Source organism: Pipra filicauda, unplaced genomic scaffold (assembly GCF_003945595.2).
Source record: "Pipra filicauda isolate LSUMZ 115617 unplaced genomic scaffold, ASM394559v2 scaffold14_size4853619_pilon, whole genome shotgun sequence".
Lineage (NCBI taxonomy): Eukaryota > Metazoa > Chordata > Aves > Passeriformes > Pipridae > Pipra > Pipra filicauda.
The window spans coordinates 4697356-4721539 of NW_024103985.1; the positions used below are offsets into that span (position 1 = coordinate 4697356).

The window sequence follows — 24184 nt, forward strand, 5'->3', positions numbered from 1 at the left end:
GCCTCCCTGCAACACTGGAAGGAAATTTATAATAATTCAGACAAATTGCATCCTATAAATAGCAGAGCTGGATTCATTAGGACAGGAAGCAGATGGAGAAAATATGAAACTTGTTTGTTTCTTTTTAAGGCACTATAATGCTTATGAGAAGTGTCAGGTTGCTGTCAATGAGGGGAAACCCTCCAGTGCAGCAGTAACTTGCTCACTATTAGGTTCTCATCCCTGCTAATGAGCAGCATCCATGAGGGACATTCTTCAGACTTGGCTGTAGCAAATCCTGCTGCCTTTCTCTGGCAGAGCCAGGCTGACAGAAGTGCTGCAGTGCTGGGAGCTGCAGCAGTGAGGGGAGCAGGGGAGACAGGAGGGAGGCTGGAGTTCCCTCTGTGGTGTGTAGCCCTTGCTGACTCCGTTTAAAAGAGATGCCAACAGGTCAGAGGCATAAATATGGTTGGAAAGGAGGATGTGTGGAGTGAGGTGGGAATCATCCACCAGCTGGCTGAGCTGTGCCCCAAAGCAGGAAGGTACTGGTAGTTGGTAGAGCAAATGCTGTGCATTATTGAGGAGAGAAGGTGAAGGCATTTTTGAGATGCTCTTACATTAGTAAGTAGGGAAAAGGAGAGGCTTTCATGCATGGAGAGAGGTAATGACAGGGAGCGGGGGAGGCGTGACTGGAATGCAGCTGTGACCGTGGGAGGGAGGCAGAGGTGAGAGGGTTGGAGCATCCTGGTGTTCACACACAGGGAGGTGCTGAAGAGGGAAGAGTGTCCAGCCAAAGAGAATGTGCAGACTGACAGAAAGGGCCCATCACAGCCTGCATTTAGATACCAGCACGGGGTGAACAGGTGGGGCTGTGCCGAGTTGTAGGTGGGCACTGTAAAACAGGCTGGCTGAACAACTGCATCCTGGGGAACCACAGGCAGGTCTGAGCTCACATACAGGAGCAGCAAATGTTCTGTATGAACATCATCTGTTAATGAACCTGCCTTCTCATCTCTTCTGCTGATCTGATTTATGTTTCAGCAAAGCTTCCCTAAAAGATAACTGTCAAAATTCCAGCAGGCTATCCTAAGAGGTTTGAAGTGTCAGTGTTCAGGAAAGGAACACTGTGTGCTTATCAGCAGTGTTTTTTCTTGAGGAGTTCTTGGATTGCCAATTCACCTTGTGAAGTAGCAGGGGGAAAAGGTGATATGAAGGTTGTAGTGGAGTCAGATAATCACAGCCTTACTCGAGGAATGGAGAGAAGCTGTACAGCTGCTCATGCCTCATGGATTAGGTAACGACAGTTTTTCCTCTGCATTCAGTATAGAGCAGTGATCCCAGTGCAGGGAGAGGACACTGGAGAAGAGGCAGGTCGGTGGTGTGGCTTGGCAGGATGCCTTTGGGGATTGCCACCTGTTGCAGCTGCACCTCTCTGTGGGTGTCGTGTGTGGCACACAAGTGGTGGCAGTCCCAGCAGTCCCAGCCCTGGAGCAGGTTCACTCTGCAGTCACTGGAGGAGGGTGCAGGATGCTGGGCTGGGTGTGAGAGCCTGAGCACAGAAAGCAGGAGCCAGCACACGGCAGCTTGTGGATCCTCATACCTACATCAGTTGTTTGGTATGGAGCAAAGAAACCCTTGGCTAATTAAGTGTGTTTTCTTATTTTCAGTGGGATAAGCACCCCCTGTATTCCCAGGGGTTGACACAGCCTGTGTTCATGGGGGGTGTTGTACAAGGTTTAAAGTAGTGCTGAGTTCTGAGACCCTGACTCACATAGCCCCACAGCAGTAACTGCTATGAAGAATGTGGAGAAGCAGATTTAAAAACAAGGCTTTAATTTCGTAAAGCCTTTACCAAAAGAGAATTTTAAAAAGGAAAAAAATGATAGAATATCCACAGGACGGGATAGCATTGCTTAGTTTTCTTGCTTGTAGGTTTGATCTGAGATGTCTAAAATATGATAATCTGTGATACATGCTGAAAAATATGTATATGAGAGATGGATGATTTTTGAAAAGCAAGTACTGAAGAGAGGAAGTGATTTGTGTTTGTAGGTTTTCTGTCTTCCTAGTGGAAAACTTGATTTGAATTATGTTCCACTTCTAGGACAGCATCTGGTGAGGTGAAAAACATTCTTTTCATGTGTACAAATAATAATCAAAAAATTTTTTGCTCAAAACAAGCTTCAAATTCCCTCTTTGCCCAAGTTCCTTCACACCTTTATGCTTTCTTTGATGTCATGTTTTTCTCGAAATCCTTCCCTAGGTAATGCCTGCTGAACCTTACTCAGTGCAAACAGCCCAACAGCCACCAAACCCCTACAGTGCCTGTACATGAGGCTGTGTTGACCATGGTTGCTTGTGCCTTCCTGCCCTCACCAAAACACTTCAGGGGGGTCAGCTTTCTGTTCACGCACTCCAAACAGCACCCAGTGTGGCCATCCTTTAACAGGGTGCTTGGCATGCTCTGCCCTCTCTGATGCAGTGTCTCATGCTGCACTTGGTGGAGAAAGATGGATAAAAATTGCTTCACATTATGCAGCAACTTGGAATTATGAAGTTATTGTCTAACACCCCCTTTTTAATGGGGGTGGATGGGTAAGTCCTAATCCTGTGGATGAGGAAGTCAGGGCACGGATGCTCCTGTCAGTCACTGAGCATCACAAAGGAAACGGGTGCCCAGGCTGGGGATAGCTCTCATTGCTGTCGTGCTTAACTGCAAAGCTGATACAGTGACTCTGGGACAGGCAGGTGACAGGTGTGTCTGTCTCAGCTCCCAGTGTGGTACAGTGCCAGAGTATTTCTTTACTGGATATTTGAGCTGGAATCAGTGTTTCTCCTTGCCCCTCCCAGCCGGGGGTTCTAGTCACTTGGACATCTTGCCTCTGTCTTTGTCCCCTGTGTGCAGAGGGGGTGGCTGATAGGATGGTGTAGCTTGTTCTCCTTGGCCCTGCTGTTTGTGTCTCCAAAGGCAGGGAGAGAGATTTGAATGAAAACAGGAGTGCAGGGTGAATTTGCAGCCCAGTCTGGAGATGCAGTAAGAATTGTTGCAGGCAAAACTTGTCTCTTGTCACCTTGTCATTATATGCATGCTAGGCAGTGTGTAGATAGCCCAGATTTCAGAGAGAATTGTCAGCCTCAAGACAAGCAAAGGGCCCTGCAGCCCATGGGAACGTTCTCTGCAGGAGTTGCTGTCTCTGCTGTTTTCCACAGCTGTGGATGGAATGTCCTGGATGTGGTAGAAGCCCTTCTTCCTGTGGGGCAGCAGCTTCCTCTTGGCTGTTCTCTTATGTGGTTAAGTACAGGTATGCTCTGTGCTTGTTCATACATTGTCTTCTCTGCTTCTCTTGCTTCTGTTCTCCTCTCCCCCCCTGCAGGCTTTGAGTTACTGTACCAGCCAGACGTGGTCCGACTGTACCTCTCCATCCTCACTGAAAGTCAGAACTTCAACACTCTGGAAGCTGCAGCAGGAGCTTTGCAGAATCTCAGTGCTGGCAACTGGACGGTGAGTGCAGCCTTCTCTGCAGTCTCTTGGTTTCCTTTCTGTGAGTAAAGAACAAAGCAATGTCCCTGTAAGGGCACTGTTACATTTGCATCTCCTTTAAAAAGGAGGGAGGTGGGAAAGCCAAAGAATTTATTTCCATTTGCTTACTAAAGATGTTTTCCATCTTCTGGACAGATGGTTTACATACTGGAAGTGTCACTGAGCTCATGACAGTTAACCATGAACAAGTTTTACTACTTAAGCCACTTAACCATTACTTTGTCCACTCAGAAAACCTTGGTGCTAGATAATTAAGTGTCCTGAATACTTAATTTGTTGGCTTGTCAGATTGCTTAGGAAGCTACACTCCCAGTGTCCTTTGCTATCCTCTCTGAAGCATCCCCAGCACTGATCAAGCAGTTCTCCCAAAGGTTGGCCTGGTCATTTCTAGAATCACATGGCTCAGGGGGACTCATCAGTGGCCTGAGGGTCAGCAGGATGGTGTTTCACAGCTGTCTGGAATCCAGCTTAGTTTAAACTCATTCATGAAACAGAATAAAGGCATAAAATAGGAGGAGGAGGAAGATAACAGATGCTTTAGATGCTTTACTCTTTCTTCCAAATGACCTCTTTTTTTCCTGATCCAGAGGGTTGTTTTCCCACTGAGGTAGGTACAGAACAGCTGCTGATGGATGACCCTCCTTCTGCCCATTTCTGTCCCCTCTCCCCAGCAGCTTCCTCACTGCAGGATGAACTTCTACCTCCTTTCTTCCCTGGTGCCTGATGAACTCGAATGATGGGTTAGACAGTGCAGTGCACCAGCACACACACCATAGCTGGTCTTGGCAGGGAAAGGATGGCTTTGCAGCAGGGGCAGGAGTGCCGGGGCAGGGCCGAACTGACAGTGTGTGTTCTCTCCCTGTTGTGCTGGCAGTGGTCCACCTACATCCGTGCCACGGTGCGCAAGGAGCGGGGGCTGCCCGTGCTGGTGGAGCTGCTGCAGTCCGACTCGGACAAGGTGGTGAGGGCCGTGTCCATCGCCCTGAGGAACCTGTCCATGGACCGGCGCAACAAAGATCTCATAGGTACCCTCTGAACTTCTCCAGCCAGACCCTCGGGGGGCCTCCCGTGCTGAGGACTCCTCCTGCGTGCAGTTCCCACCCACGCTGTCCTGCAGCCACTGAGTGGGGGCTGTCAGCTCAGGGTGTATTCACAGCCCACTCAGACAAGCTGTGGTTTGAGGGAAGTTTCTAACCCGGGAGTAAAATCAGATGTAGACTTTTGCAGGAGGAGTGTGTGGAGATGTGCAGAGGATTGGGTGGGTTCAGAGGTTTCTTGTCTCTTCCTTAGCCCTGGCTGACATGGCACTGGTGCTCCTGGTCACACGTGATGGTCACAGAGATGTAGTGGGAGTGTGGCCAGTGGCACATTGAGCAAACCTGGGGAAGTGCAGTGAGCTCTGAAGTTGTATCTTCGGTTTTTTTGCTTCCTCCTTCCCTTCTCATCTTTTTGTGTGGTGGTATTTGCAGCAGCTGGACACCAATCAACTTGATATTCTTCAACTTAGTGTTAACAGTGCTCTAGCTCCTGTCCAGGGTGGTAAATAAGCATTCACCTGCCCTAAGCAGGAATCTTCAAAGATTCACTCAAATTTTCCCTTAGATGCCCCTGTATTTAACAGATATATCTGTTTAAACTCTAACCTTGTCAGGCCAGGAAATATTGGTGACGTGTTTAGGGCCACCATGGAAGTTGATACCAGCAAATAGCAAGCTGGGATTCTGCCTTAATACATCTTTTTAATAGTTCAGAGGTGCAGCCAGGCCAGTGGCACAGACAGACACCTGGGAGGGATAAAGTTCAACCTCCCTGGTTTTTCTCCAGTCCTGTACATGGAGAAGGCTGACTGCACCCAGGAGGAAATACTCTCACCTTTGTTGGGAGAAGGTTAATAAATGCATGACTGCACACCTTGCCCCAGAAGGCCTCTTACAAGGCTGAGTTGAGTAAGCCATGTCTGTGTATTAGCATGCATATGTGGCATTGGCAGCAGCTACTGGATGCTTTTTTTCCTCAGGCTTTGGAAAATGTGATAGATGCCGGCTGTAAAATTCTCAATAAAGATTGCTTTTTCTTCCCCTCTCAATACTTTTTAGCATTTATGATGAAGGACTTTGTCTTGGGTATCAACTCTCAATCTCCTTGAAACAAGGAATGATAAATGCCCCGTGAAGTTACAGTCTTGAGGTTCAAAACACGTGCACTATGAAGTTTTTCTTGACATGTCAAATGCCCTTGAGTTCTATCATTCAGAATGGGAAGCTGAATTGATTATTAGGGCTGTCTAATGGTATCTCTTCCCCCTATCTAGGTAGTTATGCCATGGGTGAGCTGGTAAGAAATTTGCCCAGCAGGCAGCAGAGATCTGCCAAGAACCTGGAGGAGGATACAGTGGTTGCAGTGTTGAACACCATCCATGAAATCATCACTGACAGCTCCGAAAACGCACGGTCTCTGATCCAGACCCAGGGCATTCAGAAGCTGGTGGCCATCAGCAAGTCCAGGTGAGTGACAGTTGGCAGCAGAATGCATGAGAACTCCCTGCAAACCTGAATATGTCTCCAGGAACAGCAGCTTTTGGTTTGTGAGGTGCTGGAGCATCCTGACCTTTGGGAGCTCTAATTTCAGCAGGTAATACCTACAGAGTGGAAAGCCAGCACCTTTCATAGGGTTACTTGATGAAGGTCGGTTGAGTAGTCCCTTCAGTCACATCAGGACGTGCTCTCTCCTTGTCAGAGACATCTTGGCACCACGTCTGCACTTAGACAGCATTTGGAGTGAAACCATGGTCTTGGTTTCAGTGTGGGAGGCCTTTTCCTGTGGCACTGTTCCACTCCTGAAATGCCAGGGATGAAATCTGTCTGTCAAGTGAAATGGTTACTGATGTGCAGTAACTGTTCTGACCAAAGGGCTGGTGCTGGTCATCTGAAGTGACCAATTTTTCCTCTGCAGTTCTGTTGCAAACCTGTGTTGTGGCTGCTTCAGAGACTTTGTGTTGTGTGGCTCGGCCAGTTACACATTGTAGGTGTGTTTTCAGCAAACTTTTGGGAGAGAAGCTGAAGTGGCTTTGTTGGGTTGTATTGTTATGAAATACAAGAGCTGACCAAAAATCCAGGCCTCTTTTATTTTATAGAGGGTGCTTGTGTATTGACCTAGTAGGGAATGGATAAAAATTCGTCTTCTGTTTAAAAACAGCTTATTTTTTTGCTGACTTGAATTACTTTGTAAGGTATTCTAAAACCATGGAGCAACTTCATTGAATTGTGAGGGATATAGATACGTTGGGGGAAGGTTTGAAAAGTGGCATAGAACTTTTTTTTTTTTTTTGGGTTGGGTTTTTTTTCCTGAATAAATCCAGGCAGGATGGAATCTGGTTTTTGTTGATGATAGCTGCAAGAGAAAAGGGTCACCCTGGCCTCAGTGCTTGTCCAGCAGTACGTGTGAAACCCCAAAAATGTGCACAATTTGCAACTTTTTGATTTCTGTTTTTGTCAGCAAATACCTCTAGGTATGAAGAAGTCACATATACACCATAACTCACAGGTTCAGTCAGTAGCTGTATGGAGTTCTGGATATCAGCATAGGAATAGTCTGACATTGCTTGGCACTTAAGCTCTGGTTTTATCTTGCAAAGCAGCCAATCTCCCAGAGAAACAAAAGCAGCATCTCACATTCTTCAGATGGTCTGGAGCTATAAAGAGCTACGAAATGCCCTTCAGAAGGATGGGTGGAACAAGTCACACTTCCAGGTAAAGGTGCTGGATCTTGGGTTGGTGTTGGAAATGCCTGAGTGGAAGGTGTCCTAGTTCAGTGTAGGATTGCAGTGTGATAGATGGTAGCCTTCACTTCTAGGTTAGCACAGTGGATTGTATTCCACTCAGTCACACCATCATGCAGATTCCTGCTGGCTGGGCTCTTCTGTGCTCTGGGGAACGGAGCTCTCAGGTTTGGGAAGTTTGACACCTCTTACAGGCCAAATGCCCCAGTTTTACTGGAGGAAGAATTAGCATGTCTTGTCTTAGTTGTGTCTCTTTTGAAACATTCCCTGTAGCAGCACAGGGCTGGGCTTGACCTGCAGCCTCTTCATCTTTCCTTGTGGAAAGGTTTTGCTCCTTTTACAGAGCAACAGGGCTGCCATTTAGATAACAGGAAGAAATTCCACCAGCAAATCTATATGAAAATAGAAAAATACTCGAGTGCCATATTATCAACAGCAGGGGGGATGCTTAGCAGCATCCGTAATCTCTCTCCATAGTGTTGGTTTGTTTATTTTTCTTGTTGCATTTCCCTGAGTAGCAGTTCTGTGCTCATGTGGGTTTTGTCCCTAGTCCGTGTCGGCGGCTCCGAAGGGCTCCAAGGGTCCTGCTGGCAGGTCTGGCTATGATGACAGCACCCTGCCTCTGGTGGAGAAAAGTCAAGGTCAGTTCTGCTCTTTAGCCCAAGTTCTGCACTGCTTTGCTTTCTTGTTTTCTGGATTTGCTAAAACTGTGTTGCAGCATGAGGGGGTAAAAATGCATTATTTGTGGTGATTTTAGCCCACAGTCCCCAAATGGTCAGTCCTTATTACCTGCATATGGATGATATTCCTTCCCTTATGGAATTACATTATTGGTAGTGTTTTCTCAACTTTATGCAACATAATCAGTTAAATCTCCCCAGGAATGGGCTTGACCTTCCCCCTGCTCAGTCCTGGAGTCTGTTCCTTTCTGAACAAGCATTCCTGTTCTGGCACAGCTCCTTCCTCTGCTGTGCAGGGGGTTCTGTGGGAGGTGAGTTAATCCCAGCTCCAGCTAAACCTGGCTGTGCTTTCCATGCCAACTCTGGTGTAGCTCCAGCTTTGGTTTCAGTGGGGTTGCTCTGCCCTGGGCTGGTTCTGGTTTCTCACAGCAGGTTTTTCGTGGTGCCCTTTATCTGGTTTAACTGCAGGTTGCTGCAGAAATGACAGCCCCACACTGCCTGCCTCTTTCCACCTTCCCTGTCTTTGATCAGACCTGGAAGATTATGCAGATGAAGGATGATTGGGTCAGTTTGCTGATGTGACAAGAAACTTGTCGTTCTCTTTGTGGATTAGCCTTCTGCTGGCTCAGCAGGCTGCTGGCTTGGGCTGTGTGCCCTGAGAAGCTGCACCTTCCTTATTTGCTTTCTTTTCTATTCTGGAGAGAACAGGGAGAAGCTTGTTAATGGTGGTAGGTGGTCCAAAGCAGAATTGTGGTTTCTGTTGTCACTTGGAGAGAGAGTTCTGTATTACAGTGCTAAAGCAGAAGATACAAGGATGACATGTGCCCTCTGGAGAACTTCAATCAGACTTCCCTTTCTGAATGGATAACAGTTGAATTGGTGGGGAGTTTTTTACAATAATCTCTGTGTTCAGTATTTCATGGACCTCTCTGGTTCTGTGACTAATTCAGAAGTACCAGGTTTTGAGCAAAGCAAATGTAACTCAGGTGGTTTCAATGTTTCTGTGTTACAGATAATGAGAAGTCTGGGAGCCGTGATATGATACCTATGGATGAGCTCGGCCCAGGTAAACTCACTCATAAATCAAACACTGTCTGTTCCAATAGAGCACACTGTCACTCACAGGAAAGTTCAGCTATTTCTCTAGGAGATATTATTTCAGGTGGATAAAGCTGACATTTAAAAACAGAACATTACCCCACAAAAGATTGGTTGTTGTCTTTTTTTCCTGTCTTTTTTTTCTTTGTACACATGTAGAGTGTACACACCAATTTCTGCACTCCTTTGTGCATATATATTGGAGACACAGCAACCCACCTTTCATTCTGGTCTCTGGCCCTTGAGGCAGCTGCATTCCCTGTTACAGATCTGCAAGTCTGGGGATTCAGAAAGGAAAAAAAAGAGTTGTGAATTTACTTCAGGGTGTTTTTTGTGTTTAAATCTCTTCTGCCTTTGCTTTGTAGGTAATACCCAAGACAAGTTAGTATGTGTGATACTCCTGGCTCCACTTTTCATTGACCTGCACCCAGCTGAGCCTGGCTTTTCCTTTAGGCTGAGCTCAGCTGCTGACTGGCACTGATGTGCTTTGAGATTGATAAGCTCTGTAGTGTAAGACTGGGAGGGGTTTTTTCTTTACCAAGGTAGATAAAGGTGCTATATGGTCTCTCAAGAATTTGCTTTATTTCTTCCAATTGACTTTATTTTTATTTAAATATACCTATATTAATGCCTCCAGATGAAACAGCTTGATATTATACTGCTATTTGTGATTGTAGCTGAATAAAATAGGAAGTTAGAACCAAGGTGAAAGCCAAGCACGTTCAGGAAGTAAAATAACAGGTATATTATTACCTTTTGTATTCTTAGAAAAATGAGATGCCACCTGCCAGGAATCAACTGTCCATATGTATTTTGCCTAAGGGAACACTGAAACATTTGTTCTCACAATGGAAGAAAACACCTTCCGAGAGGATTGCCTGCCAGGGTGGCTGTGCTGGCAGCTGCTGCAGTCTGGGCAGTGCTCATTGTTGGTAGTCTCAGTATTAATTGTTGCCTTGTGCTGTCATGAGTTCCTGGTACAGCTCTGAGTGCAAAACCAAATGCAGATTAACAGCATATGCACAGCATCAGGCAGGTTCTCTGGGCCATTCTGCTCTCCAATCTTCTTATCACCTTTAGGAGGTGATATCTGTCAGGTTTTCATGACTGCAGCTCTTGAGTGACTCTGACTCTTAACCCTGTGCTCTTTCAGAGCTCAGCTGAGAAGAGACTCAATCAGTTTCTCCAGTTTACTATCCTTCATTCCAGGGAACTGGAATAGCAACTTAGTATTTCATCTCTTCCCTTCAGGCTCTTCCAAATGCTTAGTGTTTTTTGTCTTATGGGCATACTAACATAAGGAGCTGCTCTAGACTATATTTTCTGACTATAACTTTGTTGTGGACTGTTGTATTCTGGAGGTTTTGTTCTTTTTGCACTCTAGAGTGAGCACTTCTGCTGTGCAGCAGCAAGCTCTGTAGAGATCTTCCTCGTGCCACAGAAACAGTTAATTCTGATGGCTTCTTAGAATGAATCTGAAACATGGGAGAAGCAGTATTTCTAATTTCTTTGCAGAGCTTTGGTCCTTGGGGCAGTGAGGTGTTACTTCTCTGATGCAGTCTCCTTCAAGATATTTCTCATTTTATCAGATCAAATCATGAAGGGCCTGTCTCTGTTGCTGCTTGTCTTGGCAGGGTCACAGCACAGTGTGTGGATTTTGGAAGCACACACCCCACTCGTGCTGCTGTGCTCACAGACCACACACAGCAGGAGGGATTGCAAAACCTGCTGGAACTTGGACACCAAGAGCAAAGTTCTTGGCCCTCTTAGTTGTTAGATTACTGCCACTGTGCCAGAGCTGGATCTTCCTCTTGCTGCTGTGTCCTGGCTGAGCATGGGCGTTTAATTTTTTAGTAGTATTAAAGATCTGTTGTGCTCTCAGTTCTTTGTGGTTGCAGTCTCTACTAATGACCTTGCTCCCTGGGAGTATCACAGCTGCCATCCTTCACTTGGTGGCTGTTGCTTTCTGGGGGAAGGTTAAATGTTCCTTTGTATCTTGGCAACTCCTTTTAAAACTGTTCGTGGATCACCCATGATGATGGCACGACAAAAATGCAAAGTGATCCAGGACATCCTTGAGACTACAATTCATGTTGGGTTGTGAGAAGCTGCCACTCCGTTGCTGCAGGTTTGGTTCTTTGGGGCAGTCACCATGTTTCCATCATTTAATACATACCCATGTGACCTATTTAGTCCTAAATAAATGATGAATCCTTAGATTAGGCCATGGCTTACTAGCAGTGTTCCATGCCTGTCATCTGAAAGAGAATTATTGGTCACACGTTCCCCTGCAAGCGCTGGCTGGGTAGCTGGGTGTGCAGCTGTTTTTTTTCTTTTTGTTCAAAAGGATTAGCCAAGAATGTCAGGCATCTTCATTGTCAACAAGTAATTGTAAGTCAAGTGTTGTGTAACAACTGTTTTCATGCTTTGTGTCTGTGTGCTACATGAATAACTCCAGAATGCTTTAGTTATTTTTAGGCAGCGAGGTTAAATAATCTGTTACTGCCCGGGATGTCATAAATATTTGGTGCCTGAGGTGCTTGCTGCAGGTCTGTGTGCACAGACTGCAGCTCTTTTCAGTCTGACCTGGCCGTGGGCAGCTCTGGGATGGGCTTCGGTGCCAGTCACTGGCTGTGTGTGCAGGTGTCATGTGGGCAAACGGTGCCTCTTTATGCCACAGGAACCCCACAAACACATCACTCATTTTTTCTTAATGGCCTGTTGCAGGCAAGTAATAAACGGAGAGGGGAGTGTTTTGATAGTTTCTGTAAAACCTTTTTGTGGTGTTCTAAAAACCCAGTTTGTCAGGATAGGAAAACATTAATGATCCCTCAATTACAGAGGGGAAAACAAAAGCCTATAGGGAGCTATAAATTTGGATGTCATTTACTCCAGATTACAATGCTGTCAAAGCAGAGCAGGTAAGGATCTATTTGTCACTGATAATGAGGGAAATCTGATGCATCATGAAAATAAATTAAGTTTTGCATTGGCTGACAGTGATTCAAAGGAAAGGTTCTGAAATAATTAGAGCCATTTCTTCATAAAACCCTCTCACACTTTTATTCCTTGTGTTCATCGAGCTTTCATGCTCTTCCTTAGTTGTCGAGAGAAAAGGCACCAACAGGTGCTCCTTGGTAATGAAAGTGAGCCCAGGCACAGCGGGGTTTGCAGCGACATTTCCTCCAGCTCGACAGGCCCTTTCTCTCAGTGCTCTTATGAGGACTCTTCCAAATTATCGTCATGTCCTGCCAGCAGTCAGGCTCAGGAAGAGTGGGAATATGCTGCAGAGCATTCAGAGAATGAACACAGCCAATTAATCAGGCTGCTAAGCAAGGAACTCAAGATTTGGGTTGAATTTGGAGCTCGTTAGCCACAGGGCATGAGATGACAACTCGCTGCTTTCCTTGGGCACACTAAAAAGTGCAGCAGGCTGGGATGAAAACAGTGCTGCTTGCTAATGAGTGCCAGCATCTGGCAGTGCTATAAAAAAAGGGCTCTTCTGTTTTGTTTTTAGTTGTAACAGTGAAGTTCCAGAGCTGGAGCCCGTGAGCCGCAGGCTGCCAGCATCGGCGGGGTGTGATGGTTTGGTTTCCTGTTCCTCTGCTGCAGGACTGTGCTCACATCAGCACTGGCTGTGCTGCTGTTTGTGCTCCTGCCTGACTGTGCTGCTGTTTGTGCTCCTGCCTGACTGTGCTGTTCTCTCCCCAGATGGATACTCCACCATCGACCACCGCGACAAGGAGCGCAAGTACAAGAGCAGCGACCCCTCGGGCGATGCCTCGGAGAAGGAACCTTTAAAAGTGAGCTGCTCTCCCTGCCCAGTGCTCCCAGTGCCTCTGAGGGGAAGGGGGGCTGGTGCCCTCAGTGAGGAACACGTGCTAGTTACTCACCTGGGGGCTGCAAAGGGCCTTTCCTTTTTTTCTTCCTCTCCACATAAAGGAGAGGAATTATTTTGTAATTCAGCGCTTGGCTGACTAGAAATAAAAACAAAATGCTGCTTTCTGGTGCAGGAGCAAATGCAGGCAACTGCTGTATTCTTGTAAGTGGATGAGTTTGTAAAAATAGAAAGTGCTTGTTCTGTCACCCTTGTCCAGGCAGCATTCCCTGGCCCTAAAGTGTGTGACTGTGCTCAGACTTTGTTCTCTTCAGTCTCTCACACTGCTTTATTGTTTCCACCACGAGAAGTAGATGTGATCTTGTGTGTCCGTGTCCAGCAGTGTGAGCAGTGTGGTGAGCAGCGTTCAGTTCTGCAGCACTCATTCAGTCCTGATGGTGGACTACGGGCATGGACCAAGGAGATGGAGAGGAAGGAGAGACATGCACGGTTACGTGTGCGCCTTTAAAACCCAAATTTAGACAACTTTCTAATTTAAAAAAAAAAGTCTTACTTCACACAGCTTTTTGTATTGTGGGTTATGTGCAAATGTGGCTCAGCAGGCTCTGTGTAATTTCTGTTGCATTGTTGTACCTTTTCAGTGGCCTTTTTAAAAGTCTGTTAATGCTTTGGCCACCAGTTCTCCCTGGCCTCAAAACAACTCAGGTTTTCCCCTGGGAAGTGATTTTGAGAAGGAAGGGGAGGGTTCATCAAAACAGGAGGCAGTGGTAGGAAACACTGTTGTTACTGTGCAGAAGGCTGTCCTTAATAACCTTCAGCATCTTGTTGATAATGTCAGAAAATCCAGGTGATTTGAGTGGAAAGAATTACACTTCAGTCAGCTGAAAGGAAAACCCCCATCACTGAACAAGGGCAATAAAAATGTGGTTTGGAGAAAAATATTTCCATAGATCATGAATTGGGAAGATGTCCTGCTGCACCAGCCTGTCTCTGTTAACCTGCCTGGCCAGGCCTTTCCTGCTGTGTCCTGCCTTTCCGTGGGGAACACCCTGGAGAATGGCTGTGACCTGGCTGGATGTTTCTCACATTGGATTGCTCAAGTTGTGCACTCTGCTCCCCTGCTCCAGTTGGCAAGAGGTGGCTGTGCCTGAGCCAGTATCAACAAAGTGAACTTTCTAGGTCCCTCAGCACAGTTCTAAGATGTTTTGCAAGGATGCAGCAGGAATGGATGCAGGAAGTGGTACAAGAATGTTGATCAACAGGAGCTTGGCAGAAAATGTCTTTCTAAAGAAAATAGACCGAGGCATGAAAATTAACAAGTACTCGTTATTTTTGCCACTCAAAATTCATTAAAGTGGTCCAAGCAGCCCTAACTCCAGTGTATGGCTGAAGTGAAGCAAAACTCAGAGTTCAGTGAGTAGCTGCTTTGATTTTCTGAGAAAAAGAGAAAAACCATTTCACCTTGAGAGTGTGTAACCCCCAGTGTGTGCTGGCTCTGGGGACCTGAGGGTGACCTGAGTTCAGGCTGCTGGGCAGAGCCAAGGTGTGCAGGGCCCTGTCCTCCCCTGGGCAGAGCTGAGCAGCTGCTGCTCCTCCCTGTCCCTGTGCTGAGGCTGAGCTGTTCTGGGGGTCCTGTGGCCCTGGGAGCTGTGACAGCCCCGAGGCCCCAGGGAGACTGGGAATCCTGAGCAACAACTGCAGGGCAGTGCAGCCTCTTGGCTGTTGCAGATGCTTTTGTCAGTACTGTGCCTTTGCTGATCTTGTTTCTTTCTCTACCACTAATTTTCCCTTGTGCTACTTGAAGCTGACTTGTTTGGTGGTTTTGTTTGATTAATCCGCTCTGTTTTGCTTTAACTCCTCACCCTGTGCTGCAGAATGACACAAATAGGAAAAACATTAACAGGAGTAACAGGGCTTCGGTGAATCTGGTGGATGCCCGTGACATTAAACCCCAGCCTGTTGACTCCTGGGTCTAATTTGCATGCATGGTAGGTCCTTTTAATGGTAATTGGGGCTAGTGATTAACTTCTCTCGTGCATGATCTGTATCACTGTGGAATCTCTTCAAGTCTAACTGCTAACTGGGTGCTTTCAGAGAAATGAAAATGCATTTGGAAAAAAAAGTGGTGTTTACATTATTCAATGTATCTTTAATGAAATGCAATCAAACACCACTCTTTGATTAAAAAATAACCTGTCAAATAAGCAGGCAGCAAATTAATATTGTGAATGATTGGTTGTCAGCTGAAATGTGAAATATTTCTGCTGTTAGGCCATGGGAATGAATTTGAGTGGTGTGTTCCTGTTTCCAATCATTTTTTCCCCCTCTATGCTCATTATAAGGATTAGTCTGAGACTTAAGGAAAAGCATATCCTTGACTATTTCTGGATGTCCCCTGGGGTTCCCATGTATTCCACAGCCCTGCCCATCTGCAGGAAAGCTGCTGACTGTACACAGGTTACTTTGCAAGGAGAGATAATTTTGGTTACACAATAAGCAGTGACCCACAGCTCCCACTTCTCAATTTCTTTTTTTTTTTTTTCTGTCACTAAAGAAAGGTGCCTTTGTGTCGCTTCTGGTTGTCTGCCTTTGCCACGTGCCAAGTTCCTTGGTAATGTCACTGGCCTTTCTTCGCTCCTGCCACTGCTAATCTGTGTCCTGCTGCCTTGCTAGAGTTACCCTGGTGATCCCTCCTGGCACTCCAGCAGAGGATGCTATGTTTGGAACAGCAGGTGTTGTGCCCCTGGCTATGACTAAAGGAAAATGTTACTGACTGTCAGGAAGGCACTGAGCAACTTTCCCATCGGAGTGGACAACAGACCTTTAAAGGCCCAAATCCCAAAAATGAACCATCATCTGTCCATAGTTCTACATGGAAATCCCTTGCATTAGTGGGAGCGAAAACTCCTGGATGGCTTTGGGTGGTGGTATTGGATGTTTTTTCCCTACTCCTTCTCAGTCTGGTATAAATGCTGAGTGTTTGCCATTGTTTCTGTTCTGGGTTGGAAGCCCCTGCCCAGAGCAGGTTTCCAGCATGGGCAGGTGCTCTTCCAGACCAGAGCAGAGCCTGCACTATTGGCTCCCCTGGCTGGGCAGTGCTGCAGGCTGGGCTGTGCTGGCTGGGGCAGAGGGCTGAGCTCAGTGTGTGCAGTGCCTGCTCCACTCCTGCACCTCCCTGAGCTCAGGGTGTGCAGTGCCTGCTCCACTCCTGCACCTCCCTGAGCTCAGAGTGTGCAGTGCCTGCTCCACTCCTGCACTCCTCCCTGAGCAGGGAAGCCTTACACCAGGGTCCTGACTTTGAGAAACAGTCTGTGCTCATTTTCTCCCAGACAAACCCTGCAAGGAGCCCACGTGCTGGGGACAGGTTGGCACGTGCAGCCACTGTCCTGTCACGAGGTGATGGAGATCACGAAGGCCATGTCACTGACTAGTAGTAACCAATTCTGACTTTACTTTGCAGGGCTAAAGTCCAACCACATTTTTTTTAATTGAGGGGGAGAAGCAAACATTGAATCGACACAGAGGATCTCATCAGTCACCACTGCCATTCAGACTCGAGGGCGCTGCATCACTGACAGGCTGCAGGTTCTGCAGGTTCCAGGAGGGTGTGGGGAGAACCCTGCCATGGCCCCGGAGCCCCTGGAGCACCCAGAGCACCCTGCCTTACAGCCACAGCCTGCTTTGAACTCGGTTACACCCCACCAGGACAGCCACCACCTCCCCCTCCCTCCTCCTGCAAGAAGAAAGCAAGAGCAGAGAACCCAAGTCCCTGTCACTGCAGCCCCGGGTGACTCTGGCGTGGGGACGGTGCCACACTGAGCAGGGAAGGTCGAGCGGTGACACAGTGAGAGAGGAGCTGGGGACACTGGAGCTGCCACTGCAGGGGCACCGTGAGGATGACAGCACTTCCCTGGCTTGGGGCTCCTTGGTTTGGGTTTTTTTGTTTTGGGGGATTTCTTTTGAACTGTGACTCTTAACATTTTTGAAGGCTTTTTTGAAAAATGTTCAGGTTTTCTTTATTATTTCCACAGAAAGTGCAGGAATGTTGAGTGGGTTTATTGGATTTCAGTGAAGGGAGAAAATGCAGAACAAAAACTATTAAACGGTAGTCAAACGAACTGGAGAGCGGATGACAGAATTGATGCAAGCTGTATAATCTGCTTTTAGAGTAAGCTATATCAATCACAGTGCTATATTGTCATTATAATCTGGTGTACAATACTTCTGCCTTTTGAATTCTGTAATTCTCTGGTTTTATTTCCACATATTGAAAAGCAGTTTGTGGAAGGTTTCAGTGTCCCTGGTTCAGAAATCTGTGCTGAGAAATGAAGTTGCCTGGCTTTTTATTTTCATATTCTCAAAGATTGCAATAAGGAGCTTTTACATGTTAAATGTACCACTGTTGCATTGATGGTGATTAACAACTACTTTTGCCATAGCTGTTACGACATTGGAAGAGAATAAGAGCTTTTTTGTAGGATGTTTTATTTTGAAAATGCTATAAATTTTAGATGGGTCTGTCACTTAGGTTCGATGGTAAATTTTTCACTGTTGGATCCATGTTTGCTTTGGGCTATAGATCCTCATGAAAAATGCCACAAAGGGAACTGGTTTGGCATTTTTAAAATCATCATCATGATTTCTGTGTTCCTTTGCTTTTGTTTTGGGATTGCATATTTGATTTGGCCTGAAATGCCCCCGTGGGCAGCAGCTCTCCTCCCCTGCTCTGTGCAGGGGGACGTTCACCTCCAGAGAAGCGCTCTGCGTTTTCAGGGTCTGGAAAGGGTGAACTAAATGACTTCAGATCACCGATTTTCTCCAGGCATTGGTCAAGGGAGGGCAGCAGATGAGAACAGGAAGCAAATGTCTCACCAGTAGCACGAGAGGACTTTTGCTGAATTTACTTGGTTGCCACTGTTCTTTGATTGCCACATTTAGTTTTAAACGAGCTCCTAAAAACGGTGTGACTGGAAAGCACATTTTTGAGTCCAGCAAACATCATTTGCGGTTTTCAGTGCCTGCCGTTTCTTTTGTAATTAAAAAGGGGAAATATCCAACAACCTCACCTCCCCCAAAATATTACTGTAATAGTAAACATCTACATTTTTTTGTAAAAAAAGATTTAAAAACTTTAAAAAAAAAGCAAGTACCAAGAGCTTTGTATCTTCTTGAGTATATTAAAAATTTGACATGAATACATATATATAAATAAATAAAAAGTCTATATATCTATATATATATATTGTTGTGCAGAGGATAGGTTAACAAAACCATGTAAAGTAGTTTGCAGGAGAGGGAAGCATTTGTTGATTCAGGGAAAAAGACTGATGCCAGAAGCTGTCAGTGATTTGGATGACACGTGTGCTCCTTCGCACCCTCCCTTTTTGAGCCTCACCTTCCCCGTGCGTTGCAGTGGTCACTCCTGGATGCTGGGGAAGGTGAAGTTGCTTGGAGCAAATCAAGAGAGCAGAGTCTGTATTTTCACCTGCACGAGAGTCCTGCTGGGCCAGAGCTGCCCAGCGGCTGAGGGGCAGCAGAGGGAGGGGCTGTGGCTGTGTCGGGCAGTGTCTGACTGTCTGTGTCTGACTGTCTGTGTCAGGCAGTGTCTGTGTCTGACTGTCTGTGTCAGGCAGTGTCTGTGACTGTCTGTGTCAGGCAGTGTCTCTCTGTGCAGACATGAGTGTGGCAGTGAGACCAGATCCATCGTCTGACTGTATATTCTATCAATGGTGCTCTTTTCATACTTGTTCTGCCAATACGCGGAGACCCTTTTAACCAAGCTACACAGAAGAGTTTTATATCACTTTTGGTTATGTACTTGGTGTATTCTTTTTGTATATGAAAGGATTTTTTTAAAAACGTTCAGTAATTAGCAATGGAACCTGCTTTGTAGCTGTTTAGAACAGTGTAAGAGAAGGGCCGTGCTGTCAGTCTGTCCCTGATCTACTTCAAACCATATATTTACCAAAGGAGTCTGAACAAAAGTTCACTTCAAATAAAGACCTGACTGTTGAAAGGAGTCTCTGCTAAGACTTTGTGGTTTAGTTATTGTACAAATATTTCAAAGCCAGCAAGAGGTTAACAGAGAAAACCACAGGAAGGGGGAAGTGAAGTGACTGGGGCCACTTATGGTCATGACCTCCTATCCCAGATATCCCATGGCTCTTAGTGGCACACTACAGGGACACTCAAAATCTGGATTGGATCTACTTCAGTCTCTGTCATTAGTGGGCTAAAAACACTGAGGAGTATTTGAGAAGCAAATTCAGACCCCATCCCACCCCCCCCAAAAGTCTGGTTTGTATTTACACTGCACCCTGTGCTGACAACCCTCCCTGCCAGGTTGGGTGGCACTGGCTGCCCAGGTCATTGGAGCAAACTGGTCCTTGTTTTCCTGGGGTAAGTGTGATGGCAACCAGCAGACCTGTGAGCTGACAGTGTGGTTTGTGGCTGCAGAGAAGCAAAGGATGGTGTGTCACAGAGTCAGATACCAAGTGGATGGGCCAAGGCTTCCCCTGGCAATCACACGTCTAACCCCTCCCCTTCCCATGCCTTACAGTGACAGCTCATTCCCAAGTATGTAGCAATAACCCATCCTCGACATTACTGTGGGGTTTTTTCTTCTCAACAAACTTGTTTGGATATTGAGGAAGGAAAACAGGCTGGGGGGTGACTTGCACATGAGACTGCCCACAGCTGGGGGCTGGCACAGGGCACCTGGACCAGGTCTGGTGATTCCGTGTCCATTCTGTCTGTGGCCAGAAGCTCCCTGGGGGGATGTGTGCCCACCCCTGCCCTCCCCTCTGCCCTTGTTGGCACAGGCATGGCTGGCTGTTGGAGCTGTTCTGGGCTGTGGGTGGATGAACCCGTAATTGTTGTGTTTTGGCAGCAGGGACTGTATGTAAAGAAGGGAACGTGGCAATGTGTGTGATTAAAGCTGCAGTAGGGGCTGGAGTCTCCTGCTAAAAGGCAGGCAGTGCTTTTTAGGGCTCACGGATGTGACCTCCTCTTTTCCTGTTGGCTTCACTGTGAAAACTGGAGGGAATCTGCCTGCAAAGGGCTGGGGTAGAAGAGATTTCTACCTGTGAAATTCTAGTGGGAGGGATGGGTGTGGAAGGAAGTGATGGTGTTGCAAGGCTCCTGCTAAAGAGGAGGAGGAAATTGGATGGCCCAGTCAGGGCTGAGATAACACAGGGGGAGGGAGACTTCTGATGGCATGTGATTACTGCAGAACAAGCACCTTTGTTTAGCTGTGGAGGTTTAAAGAAACCAAAATCGTGTGTTGACTCCCCTGGAGAAGCACCCAGTTTGGGTGTTGGTGTGTGAGCAGTTGTGCTTCCCAGGTCGGTCCGTCCGTCTGCAGAATCCGAGCAGGAGAGCGGAAAGCCAGGGCTTTAGGACAGTTTGTTTCTGTCTTGGAATTAAGTAGCATATTAGCCATAAGTGCAACTCAAGATGTGTTGTCAGCTTGAAATGCTCCCCAGAGAACAGCTTGGGCAACCACAGGTCCCAACCTTCAGTGTCTTCTGGGCACACCACCTGCCTGTCCCAGTCCTGCTCCGTGCACTCAGACCTGCCGGTTCCGAAGGCACCTGCATTGGGAAAGCAAATCCTGTCCCTGCTGCCAAGATGTCCCAGAAGGGACTGACCAGGAACCGACTGGCTGTCAGGGACACCTGAAGAAAGCAGGGTGGTGTGTTTGCTGCAGCAGGTTCATCAGTTCGTGCCTGCCCTGAGGAGCAGGTTCCAGCAATGCTTTCTAGCGAAAGGCTCGTGCTGGGAAGGGCAGTTTGCACTCCTGGAGCAGTTCAGGAGACTGAAGGTGGGGAGTCCCTTTCTGCCACCTGCCTTAAAGTTGAGCACAGGCTCAGCTCCCTGTGAGAGGCACATGGCAAACCCTCGAGGAAGCCAAGCTTCAGGAGCCCCATGGGCACACAAGGGTGGTTACAGCCCCTTGTACTCAGTGACACCCCAGGTGACACTCAGTGACACCCCAGGTGACACTCAGTGACACCTCCACGTGCCAGTGCCTCCAGCCACGGGCTGTGCTGCTGGGCTGGAGCTGTGCTCTCACAGCTTTTGAAGGTGTTTATATAGTTGTAGTGTCCTGCAAAATTTCTTTGTTTGGATGCCCCTAAAATCTGGTGTTTCCTTATCTTTGACAGAGAAATTCTCTGATTTACTGGTACAGTAACTAATTTAGTGCATTTAAGGGGAAGGTATTATGAACCTTTGTTTTCTTAGGTTTGACATCAGGGTAGGATGATGTGAAGTCCAAGGTGAGGAGGAAGATAGTGAGGATGTAACAAGGCCTGCCAATCTGGTTCTTACTGTTCAGAGAAACAAAATAACTAGACTAAGAAGCTTACTGGTAATTAGTAGCTAATGTGTTTGTAACTATCATGTGCCTTAAAATTTTCATGGTAGGAGAATTAAAAAAAAAAATCAACAATGTGTTTTCTGTAATACTGCTCAACATTCTCTCTGTAGTTTAGACTGGTGGGATTTTGCATTGTATTTACACTGTACTATAAACTGAAACACCTAGAATGGTTTGATTTTACAAGTATGAAGAGGAAAAAAAAGGTGGATTATGCTTTTCATAGAACAAATGTTACCGTGACAGAATGTATTATTATTATAGGATCTTTCCATAATGCAGACAAGTAGAATGCTTGTTAGAAACCAGGTATGTAGGATAACAATTTGGTGTGTTTTCAATAAACCATGCCTGGAAAGAATACATGTGCCATTGGTTATCTTTTTGTTACCTCAGGTATCTCAAATATTCCTTGGCTTTGCAGCAGCAGTTTTCTGTAGCAGGGGATTATTCAACCCTAGCTCAGGTCAGTGCTCTGTGTTAGCAAAAGGTCAGTGGTAATGAGGGCAATGGAAATATCCTTTAAATGAGTAAAGCTGAACATTTTTGACTCGCTGCCAGATGCTGGAGTTGTAGCCCAACCCTGGATTGTAGATCGTGGGATTTTTTTTCTTTTTTTAATATACAGGCATATTTCTGTGGGAAAGACATCTGCATCACGGTTCAAAGGCCAGCACATTTGTGAGCACAAACCTAACTTGTTGATAGCTTTTCTATTTGAGAAGTTATTAACCTTTCCCAATTTGGTGATAAAGTCCAACTTGGTAATAAAATCACCAACTTGTTAATAAAATAAAACTTTACAAAGATTTCCCATTTCTGAAATGTGTGCAAGTATTCTCATAAATAGAAGTGTGTAAGAATAACAGATTGTAGCAATGTATGAAGTTTGGTTGACATGAGAAATTGTTATTTTGGGGATGCGCCAAATAATTCACATTTGTTACTGTGGGATGGAAAAAAATCCTGATACTGAAGAGTCACCCATGTATTTAAAGCAATATCCAGGCACCAGCAGACCTTCATTCTCTCGAGGAGTGCCCTGTGTTGGTGAGGTCAGCAGGGAGGCCGATGCCCCCAAACACGCCGTGCGTCCCCCGTGCGTCCGTGAGCCCTGGCACAGGCAGTGAATCTCGGGTGATGTTCTGCCAGGCCTTGCAGGCACAGTGGAGGTTGGGTTTCCTCTGAGTGAGAGGCTGATCAATCATTGCCAGTACCAGAGTTTGCCATCAGTGAATTCCTCCCTGTACCATTCACAGCACTAAAGGTTCCTGTTAAGAGCCTCCAGCTTGCCTCTCTTATTATGCCCTCCTTGTTGCAGATGTCTTCAAAGCATTCCCAGCAGTTCTGTAAAATGCTCTCTGGGTCTGTTCCTGCAGCTGGAGGATAGAGTTTCCCTGGTGCCCTGGTAAGATGTGGGCTTCTGGGCTCAGCATCCTGCTCCTGGGCCCATCCTGCTTCTGGGCCCAGCATCCTGCTTCTGGGCCCAGCATCCTGCTTCTGGGCCCAGCATCCTGCTCCTGGGCTCAGCATCCTGCTCCTGGGCTCAGCATCCTGCTCCTGGGCTCAGCATCCTGCTCCTGGGCCCAGCATCCTGCTCCTGGGCTCAGCATCCTGCTCCTGGGCTCAGCATCCTGCTCCTGAGCCCATCCTGCTCCCCGGTGCCATCGGGGTTCTTCTGCACTCAGGAATCGATGTTTCCTTTGTGGCTGCACTAATATGGCAATGAACAGCAGATACTGTAGGTAAGGTACTGAGCTAAAACAAACATGCTGTTTTTACAACTGACCTTTTATAGCTGTCAAAATGATTTCATTTCCAGCTCCTCACAGGTTGGGCAAACAGAAGCAGTGAGTCCTGCAGGTGAAAGGTTAACCTGGTAACAACGGGCAAGAAATATCACAGCCCTCATCTGTTTCAGGTTTAAGCAGTGTCTTGGGGGAATATTCTGTCCCCGAGGGTCTCCTCCCCAGTGTCTCACTGGGAAGGTCTCTGAGCAGCTGAAGCACAGCCATGGCAGAATCTCCTGGTAGGAGCGGACAGAGGAGATGTTTTAAACGGGACGTTGTTTTGCAGTGTGGCTGTTAACTGAGGTGTAGGAACAAGGGCAAAGACTGAAACTGCTGTGCTGTGCTCAGTGTGTGCACAGCAATCCCAGGGGTGGTGTAAGATCCCTTGGAAGTGAGTCCTGACTGACTGCAGCCACGGCAGGACACATCACTGCCCGGGAGCTGTCACCTCGGGGGGACAGTTGGGATCTCTTGTGGAGGTCTCTGTGTGTTCTCTGCCCTGTATTCAGTGTTTGGCTCATGGCTCAGATCTCCAGTGGGCTGCTCTTCACCTCCTCAGCCGGTGGAGGAGGCGGGAGCTCTGTACAAACCCGTGGGTTTGCTCAGATGTCGTTGGGGTAAGGATTGCCTGCAGGGGGGCTGTGATGCAGGAGAGTTGCTGCCTTTGACTTGTGCCACGAGCTGTGAGAACTTGCTGAAAGCTCGGTGTTGTTTTAGGGGAGTTCTTTCCCTTGGGAGCCTTCAACTCTCAGTGGGTACTCCTTAAACACGTGCTCCAGACACACAACTTCATACCTGGTTTGGGCAAGAACGGGTTGTGTCTTCTAACTGTAGTAAGATGATGTTGCAGTAACAGTAGTTTCTTAGAATGTATTTGAATTAGAAGATCCATTGTCTGCCTTTTGCTTCTCCCAGCATCCAAAGCGTGACTTATTTTGAAAAGTCCTTCTTATCCCTGGGAGATTTCACATTTATGTGTCAGTGACTCCAGATCATATTTGCTCAACTGACCAAAAGCCTTTATTCTAATTGTCAGTCATGCAAACTGAGTCAGGCTTTTTTCTTTTCATCCCTTGCCACCAATAATTAAGAGCATTTCA

General features: G+C 46.8%; 1 protein-coding gene across 14 annotated transcripts in view; it reads left to right on the top strand.

Moving 5' to 3' along the window:
- The window catches only part of ARVCF (ARVCF delta catenin family member), a 236322-nt gene extending 217809 nt beyond the window's left edge, over positions 1–18513 (top strand). For 10 of the 14 annotated variants that reach the window (XM_039378914.1, XM_039378916.1, XM_039378913.1 and 7 more), the window contains 9 exons: positions 3354–3481; positions 4395–4545; positions 5832–6024; positions 7155–7269; positions 7849–7939; positions 8991–9044; positions 12788–12879; positions 14789–14902; positions 16375–18513. In XM_039378914.1, the coding sequence (XP_039234848.1) occupies positions 3354–3481; positions 4395–4545; positions 5832–6024; positions 7155–7269; positions 7849–7939; positions 8991–9044; positions 12788–12879; positions 14789–14890 (926 nt within the window). In that variant the 3' untranslated portion in view covers positions 14891–14902; positions 16375–18513. The remainder of the gene's footprint in view (positions 1–3353; positions 3482–4394; positions 4546–5831; positions 6025–7154; positions 7270–7848; positions 7940–8990; positions 9045–12787; positions 12880–14788; positions 14903–16374) is intronic. The other 4 variants (XM_039378907.1, XM_039378909.1, XM_039378917.1 and 1 more) reach the window with 2 other exon arrangements.
- The last annotated feature ends 5671 nt before the right edge of the window (positions 18514–24184 follow it).